The 16,712-nt window shown below is 37.0% G+C and overlaps 1 protein-coding gene across 1 annotated transcript in view; it reads left to right on the plus strand.

Annotated features, from left to right (window-relative positions):
- The window catches only part of Ltn1 (listerin E3 ubiquitin protein ligase 1), a 50,559-nt gene extending 36,251 nt beyond the window's left edge, over positions 1-14,308 (plus strand). The window contains exons 20-30 of the mRNA XM_013027455.1: positions 62-197; positions 411-555; positions 1,758-1,971; positions 2,572-2,809; positions 4,280-4,354; positions 4,856-5,042; positions 9,197-9,368; positions 10,455-10,675; positions 11,441-11,635; positions 13,082-13,249; positions 13,814-14,308. Of these exons, the coding sequence (XP_012882909.1) occupies positions 62-197; positions 411-555; positions 1,758-1,971; positions 2,572-2,809; positions 4,280-4,354; positions 4,856-5,042; positions 9,197-9,368; positions 10,455-10,675; positions 11,441-11,635; positions 13,082-13,249; positions 13,814-13,876 (1,814 nt within the window). The 3' untranslated portion in view covers positions 13,877-14,308. The remainder of the gene's footprint in view (positions 1-61; positions 198-410; positions 556-1,757; positions 1,972-2,571; positions 2,810-4,279; positions 4,355-4,855; positions 5,043-9,196; positions 9,369-10,454; positions 10,676-11,440; positions 11,636-13,081; positions 13,250-13,813) is intronic.
- Positions 14,309-16,712: the final 2,404 nt, after the last annotated feature.

Genomic DNA, 16,712 nt, shown 5'->3' on the forward strand with positions numbered 1-16,712 from the left:
GACTTTAATAATGATATAATTTTTTAAAAATTTTACATTTTCTGTTTGAATTTTATTTTAGGAGGTTTTGGACATCTAGCCATTTTTAATTCTTGTCTGCAAACTCGAAGCATAGATGATGGAGAGCTATTGCATGGTATATTAAAGATTATAATATCCTGGAAGAAAGAACATGAAGATATTTTTCTTTTCAGTTGGTAGGTCATACTTTTCTATTAATTGACTCTTCCTTCTCTCCCTCCTAGATATAACATATGGGCCCAGATTATATAGTCATAATTTAGAGTAATAAGATCAAAGATATTTAAGTCAGTCCTTTGTGTCTATTTAAAATGGAATATTTTGCTACTGAATGCCAGTGTCAGTTTTTAATTCTCTTTGATTTTTTTTGTTTTTATTTTTTATCACAGTAATCTATCAGAAGCAAGTCCAGAAGTACTGGGTATAAACATAGAAATAATCCGGTTCCTTTCCCAGTTTCTGAAATACTGCTCATATCCTTTAGCAGAGAGTGAATGGGACTTCATCATGTGTTCCATGTTGGCTTGGCTAGAGGTAAATGAACCTGATAGGTCATCACCTCTATTGAATCTTTTTGAGTACTTGTGTATTAGAGTTATTTATTCCTCCTCTTACTTTATGGTTCAGCTTAGTTTTTTTGTAAGATGAACATTTGAAATATTACTTAAACACTGTATGGTGGGTCTGGAAATGATAGTGGCTTAATGACTACCATCACCATTCACTGATCAAATGTCCTAAACACTATTAACTTATTCTTGCATTAGCCTATTTAAATATTTTGCAGCATAGTCCTTTTCAGGCTTTATTTTTATTCACTGAATGATTTTTGTTGATACTGGCAGAGTGATTCATGAAAAATAAACAAATTGAGAGTAACATAGATTTTTATTAAAGACTCAAAGCAACTGCAAGTGTAATGCTCATGGGCTCTGAGACAGCCAGCCAGTCAGGATTAAATTGGGCTGTATCTCTGCTTTGCCTGATTATTAACGGTGTAATTAAGGATTTTAAGCTTAACCTTTTTGATCCTGATTTTCCTTATTTTAAAATAACCATGTGGGGCTGCAGAGGTAATTAGGAATACTTAGTAAATTGTAGATATTATTATTTCTTCCATAGTTTAGGAATTTTAAATACCTAATATATATATATATTTTTTTTTTTTTGTCTTAACAAGTAAAAAGTGACTCTTTTCAAAGTCCTTCTTAAACTTTATTAAATGTAAGGTTGGGTAACTTGATGGAAAAATTTTCCAGGTCCATAAATAAAATTTAGTTTAGGAAAGGCAAGGCTTGTTCTGTTTATCAAGTTTATTTGGCATACACAGACATAGTTTACTAAAGAATGAATGTTGTATTGTGTACATGGAAAGAAGATTCTGATTTTTTAGTTTTTTAACTACAGAGGAGTTACAATTATATGTCATGTAATGAGTACATTTGTTTTTTGGACAGTGTCACCCCTTCCTTTGTTCTCTCCAAGTCCCATCCACAAGTTGTATAGTTCATTTTCAACGTAGTGTCTACTGAGTATCATTGCTGTGTTTCCTAATATGTACTTTTGAAGGAAAGTTGTTTTGTTGTAAAATATCTGTTTCTCCGGAGACTGTATACCTCAACCATTTTTTGTTTCTTTAAATTCCGAGAAATGAAAAGTAGGACTTCTTTGCTGTCTTATTTATAGTACTCCAGTAGAAACTACGCTTACCTATTTTGTTTCTGTTTTTTCTTCAGACAACAAATGAAAATCAAGCATTGTATTCTGTTCCACTTGTACAATTGTTTGCCTGTGTCAGCTGTGATTTGGCCTGTGATCTCAGTGCTTTTTTTGATTCAGCAACTGAGGATACTGCTGGCAATCTTCCTGTAAATCTACTCAGTGAATGGAAAGAATTTTTTTCTCAAGGCATCCACAGTTTGCTTTTACCTCTTTTGGTCACTGTTACAGGCAAGTGGAAAAGGGCATAAAAGTGAGACTCACTGAAAAAGACTAGAAAGAAAAGCATCCTATATGCTGTTGTTTATGGCACAGATAGAAGTTGAAAATTAATGTGGGATTCAAAGACCATTACAGATTAACGTTGAAAATTAATGTAGGTTTCAAAGACCACTGCACGTTAGTATAGTAGTAATTTAGATTATATGATTGGATTAGATTGTGTAACTTGAACCTTTATTTCCTTCAATTCATATTGCTATCCAACCTTTTTTTGGGGGGGGGGTAAGTTGCGGGGTTTGAACTCTGGGCCTGGGCCCTGTCCCTGAGCCCTTCAGCTCAAGGCTTAGTGCTCTACCACTTGAGCCACAGTGCCACTTCCGGTTTTCTGATAGTTAATTGGAGATAAGAGCCTCAAGTACTTTTCTGTCCGGTCTGGCTTTGAACTATGATCCTCAGATCTCAGCCTTCTGAGTAGCTAGGATTACAGGTGTGAGCCACCAGATCCTGGCTCATCCAACTTTCTATAATGTTTGTCTAGTTTTAATCTCATTTGATTGTGAATCTATCAACTAGTTATTATTAACTTATGCTTCTTTTCTTTCTTATCAGGAGAAAACAAAGATATGTCTGAAACATCTTTTCAAAATGCAATGCTGAAGCCCATGTGTGAAACATTAACGTATATCTCAAAGGATCAGCTTTTGAGTCACAAACTCCCATCAAGATTGGTTGCTGACCAAAAAGCAGACTTGCCAGTGTCTCTCCAGACTCTGTTGAATACATTGGTCCCATTACTTCTCTTCAGAGCAAGACCTGTGCAAATTGCTGCTTATCATATGCTCTATAAGTAAGACTTGTCCAACTAAGACAATTAAAATACAATATGTATTTTTTAATCACTAATCATTAAAAAAATGTCAGTTTAAAACTTGAGCCAGTGGCTAATGCATGTAATCCTAACTACTTAGGAGATGAGATCTGAGGATTATGGTTCAAAACCAGTGTAGGCAGGAAAGTCCATGAGACTCTTATCTCCAGTTAGTCACCAGAAAGTTAGAAGTAGAATAGTGGTAGAGTTCTAGCCTTGAACAAGAAACAAAAAACAAAACAACAGCCTCTAGTCCTCCCCACAAAATGGTAAGGACACTGCCCAGACCCTAAATTCAGACCCTGGAACCAAAATGTAGGTACACACATAGACACACCAGAGAACATACATACATACTTAGACAGACAGACAGATAGAAATGCATGCGAAGAAGACCAGACTATACCAACTGAAAGAGATGCCAGTTGTTGAATTTTGTAAGCCACTTTTGTTCTTACTTAATTTTTAGTAAGATAATCTTGGCCATAGGTGGTTATTTTAGAAAAAGCTCATTAAATGATGTATTCGAACCAGGCGCTGGTAGCTCATACCTATAATCCTAGCTACTCAGGAGGCCGAGATCTGAGGATCGCCGTTCAAAGCCAGACCAGGCAAAAAAAGCCGTGAAACTCTTATCTCCAATAAACCACCAGAAAACTGGAAGTAGTGCTGTGGCTCAAGTGGTAGAGCGCTCACCTTGAGCTGATGAGCTGAGGGACAGCACCCAGGTCCAGAGTTCAAGCCCCATGACTGACCAAAAAAAAAAAAAAAGATGTATTCATTCAAGCCTGGCACTGGTGTCTCACATTTGTAATCCTAGCTACTCAGGTGTCTGAGATGTAAGGATTGAGGCTCAAAGCCAGCCTAGGCAGAAAACCGGACATGGTGTTGTGGCTTAAAATGGTAGAAGCACTAGCCTTGAGAAAAGAGCTCAGGGATAGTGCCCAGGCCCTGACTTCTAGCCTCACGACTGGCAAAGAAAAGAAAGAAAAGAAAATAAAATATTCATAATGAACTGTGAAACTTGTGGGCTGGGACGGGAAGGGGAAACTGGAGGAAAGCAAAGGAAGTGTGACATTATCTAAAAGAATTGAACTTATTACCTGACTAATGAATGGCAGCTATTCTGTATAGCACCTTAATAATAACAAATTATATTTTTTAAAAAAGGTATTCGCGGGCTGGGAATGTGGCTTAGTGCTAGAGTGCTTGCTTGCCTAGCATTCCTGAAGCCCTGGGTTCAATTCCTCAGTCCCACATAAACAGAAAAAATGGCACTGTGGCTCAAGTGCTTGAATGCTTATCTTGAGCAAAAGAAGCAAGGAGAGTGCCCAGGCCCCGAGTTCAAGCCCCAGAACTGACAAAAAACGTATTCACTACAAAATAAATATTAATCTTTCTGTTCTTAAGTATGAATAAACAATGGATACTTTTTTTTTCTATTTCTAGATTGATGCCTGAGTTACCACAATATGATCAGGATAATCTAAAGTCATATGGAGATGAAGAAGAAGAACCGGCCTTGTAAGTATATATTTATAATTTAACTCATTAAATTCTCATTGTGGAATAATGTGAAACCTGAATTATAGAAAGAAGGAAGCACAGATGGAGGGCCACTGTACAAGTTAGGTAACTTGAAAACAGTCTGGAAAGTGAGGAGATTTCAGAGCTCATATTTGTAAGAACTTTGACGTGGAACATAAGTTTACCTGATGTGTTCATGAGTTAGTAAATGAAGAAGAAAATTAACTTACAATGTTGTGAATTAACATAAATGTTAAATTTCCTGAGAAGAAATACTGTATTATGATTCAGAAGTTATCCTTTTGGTAAATTTTGGTGTTTGTGATATTTTTTTCATACTACCAAGTTAGAAGGCAGTATATTCTAACAGGGAAAAGAAGTATGAAGTAACAACATTTTAAGCCACTTTTGGAGGAAGATTTTTCTAGAATGTTTCTAATATTGTCAACTTGTTAACAGACAACTTAAAAGAGAATTGTGCCATTTCTCATTGCTTAGGTCACCACCGGTGGCACTGATGTCTCTTCTTAGCACTCTAGAAGATTTGTTAGAAAATGTCTTGGGATGTATTCCTGTTGGACAGATTATTACTATTAAGCCACTGAGTGAAGACTTCTGTTATGTTCTGGGCTATCTCCTCACTTGGAAATTAATACTTACTTTCTTCAAAGCTGCTTCATCTCAGGTAAATAAATACGACTTTTTTTGGTTGCGGGACACTGCCAGGCATTTAAACTAACATGACAACTTTTAACAGTTCTGTCCTAATATGTTTTTTTGTTACTATTCTAAACGCCTTTCTTTACTCTGGAACAAAAGGGAAATGCATTACATTTAATCTTGTATAATTACCCAACTTCAGAATGTTATTTAAGCTAATAACAGAAAGTTCCGAAATAGTTAATTCCTCCTCCAAATTTGTTTTTTCCCCCAAAAGTAGTTAAACTCTGAAATGTGGCTGGAGTAATTTTTTTTCCACTTGATGAATATAGTTCCTAAGTTCTTTTAGTGAAGGGAGCAATACTTGTATAACTTAATTTTATACTACCATAATAATAATTTCAAAAAAACTGGAATTAGATGTTGCTTTTGGAGAGGCGAACTTCAGATTGTCATAGAAATTATAGTGAAATTTACCTACTTGAAAATGGGTGGCGGGGGCTGGGAAGGTGGCTCAGTGGTAGAGCACTTGCCTTGCATGCTTGAGGCCCTGGGTTCGATTCCTCAGCGCCAAATAAGAAAAAAGCTGGAAGTGGCGCTGTGGCTCAGGTGGTAGAGTGCTAGCCTTGAGCTGAAGAGCTGATGGACTGCACCCAGGCCCAGAGTTCAGGACCCCACGACCGGACCCCCCTCCCCCCCCCAAAAAAAAAGAAAATGGGTGGCGGGGTAGAGAAAGTAATTCAGTGTTAATCTCTATATGGTGAATAGTCTAGTTATTTTACTCCAAGATTCCATCAACCACTAGATGTCACTGTTTCTTCATGTTTAGAAAGAAACACCTCACTATCCAGGAAGAAACCGGAAAAAAATCTGTTCTTTTTCTCATACTCATTTTTTGGATGCAAGGGTCCAGTCTTGTAGTGCAGGATGGCCTCAAACTCTTAGTCCTTCCTTCTCTACCTCTAGGAGGCTGGGACAGGCATACACCTGACTTCATTTTTCATAGCTCTTAAATTAATAAATTAGGTTGTTGCATTTATCCATACTTTGGTTCAATATATCATTCTGTACATGTGCATCAGTATAGTCAAGAGGAAGATCAAATCATAAAGGCAACATTGATTTGGTTGCTAAACAGATTAGTTCTATTTCTTTTTAGGCCAGTCAGTTCATGACTTGTTAACCTGGTTTTATTTGCTGAGGATGTGGTTCAAGTGGTAGTACACCTGCTTTTACATCAGTTTCTGTTTTTCTTTTTCTTTGTTTATCATCTGACATGCAGCTATGAGGAACATAGCCAAGCGTCATCCCTTTCCATGGTCACGGAGGGAACAAGAGTGCAGAAAACTGTACAGCTGCTTTTACTGTTGAGCCTGAGACCTACAATAAGCAGTGAACAGATAAATCAGAACAACCTAGTAGATAATACTGGGTGCTTCTGGAAATAGAATTTTAAAAACAACTTACTAAAAACTGGATTCAGGGCTGGGAAGGTGGTTCAGCGATAGAGTGCTTGCCTTGCATGCATGAGGCCCTGGGTTCAAGTCCTCAGCACCAGATAAGCAGAAAAAGCCAGAAGTGGTGCTATGGCTCAAGTGGTAGAATACTAGCCTCGAGCTGAAGAGCTGAGGGACAGCACCTAGGCTCAGAGTTCAGGATTCACTGTGAAAGGACATGTACTCATTACCTGAGTCATGTAATTTTAATTCCTCTATTGTAATATCTCTATAATAACAATAAATAAATTTTTTAAGTGGGTCCACATAAGGTGACATAGGTCTGTACCCCAAACATTCAAGAGTATAAGGCAGAAAGATTATAAGTTTAAGGCCAGTCTAGGCTGCATAGTGAGAAGCTTGTCTCAAAAAAGGAAAACAAAAAGGTTAGATGTTATGGCTCATACTTGTATGTTAATTACTTGGAGCCAGAGATTAGGAGGATCATGGTTTGAGGCCAGGTGAGGCAAAAAGTTAGTGAGACCTTATCTCATCAATGCAGATTTTGCCTGTGAAACTCTGATCTTAGTTACTCTGGAGGTTACTGGTAAGAAGATTATCTAAGCCTGGTCCTGGACAAAAATAACAAAGAGATTCTACCTGAAAAATCACAAGGAAAATAAAGAGTAGATAAGTGGTTCAAGTAGTAGTATACCTGCCTATGAGCAAAACACTATGAGACACTGAGTTCAAATTTTGATAACACCAAAAAAAATAAGAAAAAGCAAATAAACAGTTACTCATTTATATGCTGTGAATAAACTACCTGAAGAAATTGGTTGCATTTAGGGGAATGTAAAAGGGAGGGTGAAACTGTAAATTCTTAACTTTGGAATTTTGAACCATGGAAATACATTACTAGTCTCAAACAGGTGTTTGTTGCTGGAAAAAAAAAATTGGATTCAATGTGGTGGTTCACGCCTGTAATCAGTAAACTGAAAAGAGGAGGAGGAAGGCTTGTGGCAAGTTAGGGTAAAATGTTTGTGAGGTTTTATCCCAATAGAAAAAGTTGAGCATAGTGGTGTTGACCTGTTACCTCAACCATGACGGGAAGCAGAGATCACATTTGCATTTGCTTATCATATTAATCTGTCATTTCTCTATTATTCTTTCTTGTCATTATTTTGGCCAGATGTTTTATAGTCTGTCATAAAATTTGGACTTATTTTAGTGCTTTCTTCAGATTAGATTCTGGTTACTTTTTTTTTTTTTTTTTTGTCAGTCATGGGGCTTGAACTCTGGGCCTGGGCACTGTCCCTAAGCTCTTCAGCTCAAGGCTAACACTCTACCACTTGAGCCACAGTGCTACTTCGGTTTTCTGGTGTTTTTTTCGACACAAGAGTCTCACAGACTTTCCTGCCCTTGCTGGCTTTGAACCGTGATCCTCACTCAGATCTCAGCCTCTTTATTAGCTAGGATTTCAGGTGCCCCACTCTGGTTACTTTTCGGTAGGAGGCCTTAACTGCACAAGTTGTGGCATAAGTTGTGTGTCTTGAGCATGCTGCTTCAGAGGTGTAGGATGCCAGTGTGTTGTTCTTTTGGTGATGCTAATCTTGGCTACTCCCCAGATTTCTTCTTTATAAAGGTACTTGGGTCAACATTTTAAAAATCAGTTCCAAATTCCTTAGCTTGATTCTTGTATTTGAGTAATAACAGAGTTTTAAAAAAATGTTGATTTTGAACTATGAGATCTGTGGTATAGAAAAAGTCAGGTTAGGGGTTAGGAAGGTGCTCAGTGGTAGAGTGCTTGCCTTGCATGCTCAAGGCCCTGGGTTCAATTCCTCAGCCGGAAGTGGCGCTGTGGCTCAAGTGGTAGAGCGCTAGCCTTGAGCTGAAGAGCTGAGGGACAGCGCCCAGGCCCAGAGTTCAGGCCCCACGACCGGACTCCCCAAAAAAGAAAATGTCAGGTTAAAGCAGATGTAGATATTAAAGAACTGCAAAGTGAATTTGGCAAGAAGGGCTTGTAAAAGCACAAGTATTCACGGTGCCCATGCTTTTCTCAGTGGAGCCACATTTTTCCTATTTTTAAAGGAAAACCCAGAAATCCATAGTTTTATATGAAATTTCATGATTGATAAAACAGCTGAGAGGAGACCCCCCAAGACAGTTTGGACTATTCATTCGTATTTTCTGTCCTAAAAGGATACTGTAGTGTTTGATAGGTTAGCCATGACGCTGGGATTAGTTTACTTAGGAATTTGCCAAGATTAAGGACTACAGTGTGGAAGGAATGTGTGGAAGATGTGGGAAGAAAGTTGAGTCATCTGTGTGGAATGGTGAATAGTTTTTCTTGGCTAAAATAGAGACTCCAAGCTAAAGCGAGCACGTTAAAGGATGAAAGAAGTTGGGAGCATATGTCTAATAATAAGGAAGGTGATAGTTTGTGAGGAAAGGTACTCGTTTATGCTAAACGGAAGTAGTGCCATACATAGCACATGGCACATTTGGAAAGGAGGTGACATACATTTTCTATGTACATTTTTCCCCCCCAGTGCTTGGGATTGAACCTAAGGCCTTGTGCTCGGCAAGCATTTATTAGTGAGTTGCATACCCAGATCTCTTCCGTGTAATTCGAAGTGCTGAAATTAATTAATTTTTATTTCGTTCTCTTGTAGTTAGCTTTCTTTCTATCGATTGCCTTGGTCTAATTGAATTCATTAAGAAATTCTTTGCTCTCTACCAGCTTCGAGCTCTGTATTCCATGTACCTTCGGAAAACAAAGAGTTTGAATAAATTACTCTATCATCTGTTCAGACTTATGCCAGAAAACCCAACCTATGGAGAGACAGCTGTTGAGGTCTCTAGTAAGGACCCTAAAACATTCTTCACTGAAGAGCTCAAGCTGAGTATTAGAGGTCAGTGACAAACATGGTTGGGGCCTTTCTTGCAGCTGCAGTTCAGGTTAGGTAGTGTAATACTTGTTCTGAGGATGGTTGGGATATGAAATTAGGTTGAAAAGTATGCATAACTTCTAAGGAGAATAACTGACTAGGTCTCATAGGTGAGGTGATAAACAGTTTAATAAAGTTTTAATGCTTAGTGTGTTGATTGTTATATTGTACTCTCTAAACAAGTATTGGTTATGGAGTTATTTGGAGGCAAGTAAATACAGTTATGGAAACAAAAATAGTGACACTTTTCTTCCTTTACTGGGAGTGCACATTTTAGCTGAGAGGATAAATGGACACAATCTAGCTGTACTATGAATAGGAATTTACTAAGAATAGGAATTTAACTAAGAATAGGAGTTTTTAAAAATCTTAGTACTTTTAGGGTGATCTGAGTCTGTGAATATTGAAATGGTGCTCTAGGAGGTTTACACAGCAGCTTAATGAGCTCTGGGGAAAGTAAAGGAGATCACATGCCTTTTTATAACCTGTAACAGAGATAATCTTTAATTTTTCATCCCTTTAAAAATATATTTAAACCAGGCCAGGCTCTAGTGGCTCATGCCTGTAATCCTAACTTCTCAGGAGGCAGATCTGAGAATCACAGTTCAAAGCCAGCCCAGGCAGGAAAAGTCTGCGAGACTCTTACCTCCAAAAACATACTCAGAAAAAGCTGGAAGTGGTGCTTGCAGCTCAAGTGGTAGAGTGCTAGCTTTGAGCAAAAGCAGCTCAGGGACAGAGAGCCCAGGCCCTGATGGGCAAAAAAGAAAAAATAAATGTCTAAACCATATTGTTTGTGAAAAATGTAGAATGTTATTTGTAGGCAGAATTTTCAGTGTCAGTTGAGATTTTCAATTTTTCCTTCTTTTGCTGTTCTGGTTCATGTCGAAGGTGTGGGAGAGTTTAAATATTGGAGAGTTCTTGTGTCTCTAGATAGTCATTTTGTTAACTACGACATTGAGTAATTGGGGATTTTCTAACAAAAACACTCACTGGAGTCTATTATTCTATGTAAAGAGTACATGTCACTAACTAAGAATGTTTCCTCCTCAGAAACATCAACTCTTTCCTACCAGATTCCACACTTGGCTTGCTCAGTCTATCATATGACACTGAAGGACCTGCCTGCCATGGTGAGGTTGTGGTGGAATAGCAGTGAGAAGCGTGTTTTCAACATTGTAGACAGATTCACAAGCAAGTATGTCAGCAATGTTCTTTCTTTCCAAGAAATATCTTCTGTGCAAACAAGTACGCAGCTGTTTAATGGCATGACGGTTAGTATTGTCTCGACTTAGTCTGGAAAACTTGTTTGAGTATTGTTTAGATCTCTCATTATCAGTGTCCATACAAGTCGCACTTTTCATTGAGAATTTATACAAGTCTGCCCATCTTATTTTCAAATTCTTGTGTTGCACAAACGTAGCAGACATACAAGTAACATTTAATACTCTGACTTTCATTTACTCAAGTGCTTTATTATGTGACAAACAATATAATAAAATGTAGTTTTTATGAGCAAGGTATTTTGTGAAGACAAAGTTAAAATGTCATAAAAATAAGTGTCTTAAGGTTTAAGGGTCTTAAACCTACTTATTAAATGTCCCATGTATCAGATAAATGAATGTTTACTTTCTTATCCCTTCTGTAAAGTCTTTATCTGCCAATAGTTAACCTATTAAAATGTTCTTGAGGCTAAGTGTGATGGCTTATGCTTGTGATTCCAATTACTTGGGAGGATTAGGGTTCAAGGTTTGTCCAGGCAAAGAGCTATCAAGGACTCCCTCACCCCCAATCTCAACCAATTAGCCATGTGTGTTGACGCACATTTATAATCTCAGAAACATGAGAGACAAAGGTAGGCAGTGGTGACCTGAGCAGAAACCAGAGCCCCTATCTGAAAAATACATAATGCTAGAACAGAATCAGGTGGTACAGTGCAGTCTTAACAATTGTAAGGCCTTCTGGTAAAATCCCAGTGCTAAACTGTTTCTGAATGACAGAATGAAATTTAGATAAAAACAGTTGATCCTGTATTGTAGGTTAAAGCTCGAGCCACTACTCGAGAAGTTATGGCTACTTATACAATCGAGGACATCATCATTGAACTTATAATACAACTGCCTTCAAATTATCCACTGGGTTCAATAACAGTGGAAAGTGGGAAAAGAATTGGGGTGGCCGTGCAGCAGTGGCGGAACTGGATGCTGCAGTTAAGCACTTACCTCACCCATCAGGTAGGTTTTGTTTGCACATGTGGTTTTCTAGAGAGACGTGATCTATTTGAAAAGCAGTGAAACCAAGATACAACTCTTCTGTGTAAGACAGGAACAAATACACAATTCTTGCTTAACCACAGATAAATGCCAAAATGGCTTTAATTTTTGAGGCTTTATACATTATTTACTGGTGTTATTTACTGGTGTACAAGAGAGATTGACTATGTCACTGAAGCTGTAGAGATGTAGAATGTATAGCATTAAGGAAATTAAATGAAGAGATTCTTTGGAAAGATACTAGACTAATGGATGCTTTCTGAGCTACTTTTACTTTCATTTCAACTTCCCTTTGGCTAGAGAAAGCTTAAACAATTAGAGAATTTATGAGTCTCTCCCAGTTTATACATTGTAATATGTCTCGAGTTGTAAAGAAAAATAAAATAATACATTTTATTTTTAAATATGTTTACCAATGTTGTGGAGCTGGAACAAATTAGAAGGTAAGATAATTATTTTCAAGTTAGGATAGCTAATCTAAATAGTTTAATAAAAGAATTTCATCAGAGAAACTGGGACCATAGACTTGGAATATTGACTCAAAGTTTTTAGTCTTTAATGGAGAAAAGTTGTATCTGTTTCTAAAACCTCATAGGTTATTTATAAAGTCAGCTTTTATAGAAGTGAGTGAAGGTAACCAAACAGAATCTCATCGTTCTGAACCATTCAATTTTACAATTTGCGAGGTTGAAAGCTGGTATTGGTAGCTCTTACCTGTAATCCTAGCTACTTGGGACGCTGAAAATGTGAGGATTGCCATTTAAGGCCAGCCTGTGCAGAAAAATTCACAAGACCTTTTCCTTAGTCCACACCTGGCTCGTGGCACACTTCTGTTATTCTTTTTTTTTTGATGGTTTTTGTTTTTTGTTTTGTCATGGGGCTTGAACTCTGGGCCTGGGCACTGTCCCTGTGCTCTTCAGCTCAAGGCGAGCGCTCTACCGCTTGAGCCACAGCGCCACTTCTGGTTTTCTAGTGGTTTATTGGAGATGAGAGTCTCACGGACTTTCCTGCCCAAGCTGGCTTTAAACTGAGATCCTCAGATCTCAGCCTCCTGAGTAGCTAGGATTACAGGCGTGAGCCACCGGTGCCCGGCTACTTCGGTTATTCTAAGTGGTGTGAGAGGCCAAAATTGAGAGCATCTCTGATCCATACCATCCAAGACAAAAAAGTCGGAGTCCTCAACAGAGAGAAGCTGTATGTGCTGGCCCATTCCTCTTCTCATAGCAACTCGAGCGAGCCCTTGCCTAGCAAGGGAAGCCCTTGCCTAATTCAGGAGACCATTAGTTCAGACTTTAGTATTGAAAAAAAGAATAACATAAAAATAATTTTTTTCCTTTGATGAAGTTGAATGAAAGTTTCTTTGGTAGACTTCAGTGTATAGTGAATCTGTTTTTTTGTCTCTCACAGAATGGAAGTATTATGGAAGGGTTAGCATTATGGAAAAATAACGTAGACAAACGTTTTGAGGGAGTTGAAGATTGCATGATTTGCTTCTCAGTCATTCACGGTTTCAACTATTCTCTTCCCAAAAAAGCCTGTAGAACATGCAAGAAAAAATTCCATTCTGCCTGCCTGGTAAGTCTAATAAAGGGTAATGAACTTGTTATATTTTTTGTTGCATGTGTGTGAGATGTTTGACTTTGAAAAAGAAAACAGATGTGTGTTGTTCTCTTACTGGAAGTTAATAAGAAACATACTAAAATGAATTTTCAGTATTTGCAAAAGGTAATTAGTAACTTACTGAGACTGATAGCACCAAAGAGCTTTAACAAATAAATGAATGCTTTGATAGAGCTCCCAGCATTCAAAAATACATAGACACGTGAGATGAGGGCCTCCAAGAGGCTGCAGTACTTGCAACCAGGACCATCTGGCATCAGAGCTTTTCCCCCTTTTCAACCTCGTATTGAGAAGGAAGCTGCCCCGTGTCCTCTCGAATCAGGAGCCCTCCTTATGACGAGGTAGTTTTGTGCATGAGTCTAAATAGGGTAGAATGGTGTATTAATTATTGTGTTTGTTTTGGAGACATATAGGGAGGGGGAAAACTTTAATATTCTCCTTTTTGCTTACATAGATGTATATATGTGAGGTGGTAACTTTCAAAAGTCCTTTCACCATTTACAACTTTCTCTTTTTCAGTACAAATGGTTTACATCTAGCAACAAATCTACTTGTCCATTATGTCGTGAGACCTTTTTCTGAGATTTTTTTCATTGGAAGTGATCCCTGAAATAAATCAGGCAAAGGCATTGGATTTGGATCCATCTTATTGTGTTGATGTGGGGAGGCTGGTGAGCATTCTTTTTAAATAAGAACTCTGGAAAATTATTTTGCCTAATGTTGCCATCCTAAAATCACAGTTACTTTGTAAATGTTTGGAAACTTTTTCTTTTGCAAAAGAATATACATATTTGAGAGAAAATATTTATATTAGTGAATATAACCTCTGTATATTTCAAAATAAATGATGAAAAATTCTCTAAAATTATAGAACTGAAATTTGTGAAAATATTATACATCTATAACTTGAAAGCCCATTGAGTATGTAGATTTGTCTTCTAACACATACCCAATATGAGGCCAAATGAAGGGGTTTTATGTGTGTGTGTGTGTTTTTTGTGTGTGCCGGTCCTGGGGCTTGAACTGGGGCTTCTTTGCTCAAGGCTAGTGCTTTACCACTGGAGCCACAGCATCACTCCCATCTTTTTTGGTAGTTAATGGGAGATAAGAGTCTCATGGACTTTCTTGATTGGGCTGGCTTCAAACCACAATCCTGAGCCTATTGAGTATCATTACAGTAGGCATGGGCCACCCTTGGTGTCCAGTTATCAAATGAAGTTTGAGAGAGCTGATTTACATCTACAGATGTATTGAGTTATTAGGTATGTCAGCAAAATTAATAGTATTCTGATTTTTGTAGATCATTTTAATGACACTGAGCTATTAATATGGCTCATCTTAAGGTATTTTAAGTGTATTTTGAAATCCTATATAAAAGAATATACATCAAACTTTAAGTTGCCTCTATCAAGGATTATAAACTTCAGAAAATTAAATTTGTAACATTGACTGCTAGGGAAGAATTGTTTCCATGTATTAATGAAATTTGAATTGTAAACTTGTCAATGAATTCATTACTCTCCCTGAGTTAGGCCTCAGAGCATGAGAATTTGAGAAGAAAAAAAATTTCATTTCTGAAGCAAAGTGGTAGTTAGTTCTGTCTTGAGAGGGAAGAAATCAATCTTATTGAAATTTGAAGATTAGTGGAAAACTAACATTTAAAAATGCCAAGGAAGCTGGGCACTGGTAGCTCACATTGTAATCCTATTCAGGAGGCTTCGATCTAAGGAATGCTGTTTAAAGCCAGCCCAGGCAGAAATTTCTAATTAACCACTCAGGGGGAAGTAGTGTTATGGCTCAATTGGTAGAGGACTATCCTTGAGCACAAAGGCTCAGGGACAACACCCAGGCTCTGAGTTCAAGCCCCATAACCAGGGGAAAAAAAAGAAAAAAAGCTTGGGGCTTTCAATTTTGTAAGCAAACTTTGCTATTCTTACTAGCTATTCTTTACTAGTTACACATAAAAGACAGGCTTCAAGGAGCTAATTGTTTTCAGTTTTCAGAAATGAAAATTAAGGATTTTATTAGTAAATAAATTAAGTAGAACATGCCAAGTAGGTGAAAACCCTGCTTTTTGCCACAGTCCTACAGGCTTTAAAAATTGTGCTCCAAGTAGAAATGTGGAAGTTTGGAACCTAGAATGATTTTATTAGTCTTCCACTTCATGCAAAAACTATATCCAATACTTAGACTTCTGAAGAGATTGGCTAATCATTGTATTGCCAAAAAATTAATTAGCAAAAAGCTACCCATATCAAATAAAATTATTGTTTACCATCAATTAGGTAATGTGACAACTACTGCTATAGTATGAATGTGCTCAGAAATCATAGTTGAGAGTGAAATATACCTATGAGTTGCAGATCTGTTGAGTTGTATTTGTTATAACCAGTTTCGTCTCATTTTTTCTGTGTAATATTTATTATCTTCTAGACCTAAGGTTCAAAGAGACAGTAAGTAAAGGACAGCAAAATCTTACTACCTCTTCTTAACCCTTTCTTAAAATATCTTCTATCTCTGTCTCTGACATAGCAATCCCAAAGGATTGTGTTACTCCTCTGTAAAATTATTTTCTTTCCCTTTTAAAAATGGTTTTACAATGAAACATATTATAACCTTTCTAGTATTGTTTCTTCTGACCCAAAGCCTAAGTAGAAAACAAAGGGAATAATCATTATTTTTCCATAGAGGGATTATGGTATCAGATTCTTGATGGAACACTGTAATTAAGTAGTTATAATTAAATAGCTGCTCTTCCTACTTAGGACTCAATACATTTCTCTAAAGACTTGTAACTATAATTGTAAAGCTTGTTACTGTTTATATGCTAAGGAAAAAGTTTTCCAAAATAGGACTGGAATTTAGAATACTACAATAAAATTTTATTTATATAGCTTTGACAACTCTTGACAGAAAGGGCAGAAGCTATTAAAATTGTAGCATAAGGAAATACTAAAGTTGCATGAGATTTAAATTATTAATTTAAAAGCTCAAAGTAAATTACCACTTTAAAATTCACTTTTGGCTCTTATGTATGTCAGGCTCTAATGTATATACATTTGGTTCTGTGGCTTAAATAATGTTATTACTTGGTATACTTTTGTGTTGTGAATACTTAGTGTTATCATTTTATTGTTGTACCATATGTGCTCATTAAAATTCTAATTTTAATTACAAAATATTTCAAATATATAGAAAAACAATATCAATGCCTTCTTCACATACTATTTTGCCATATTTGCTTCTGATTTTTAAAGAAATAAAATGCTACTCTTTTGTATTTCCTCCCTGGTGCATTCTCCTCCTTTTTAGCTTACCATTCACAAGTTGGGACAGCTCCTTCCTGTTTTTTACATTTTACCACAGCTGCATCCATAAAAAGTTGTGGCTAAAAAAGTTTTCAGTTATGGTATCTTAC

The sequence above is a fragment of the Dipodomys ordii genome, unplaced genomic scaffold, assembly GCF_000151885.1.
Source record: "Dipodomys ordii isolate 6190 unplaced genomic scaffold, Dord_2.0 Scaffold104, whole genome shotgun sequence".
Classification (NCBI taxonomy): Eukaryota; Metazoa; Chordata; class Mammalia; order Rodentia; family Heteromyidae; genus Dipodomys; species Dipodomys ordii.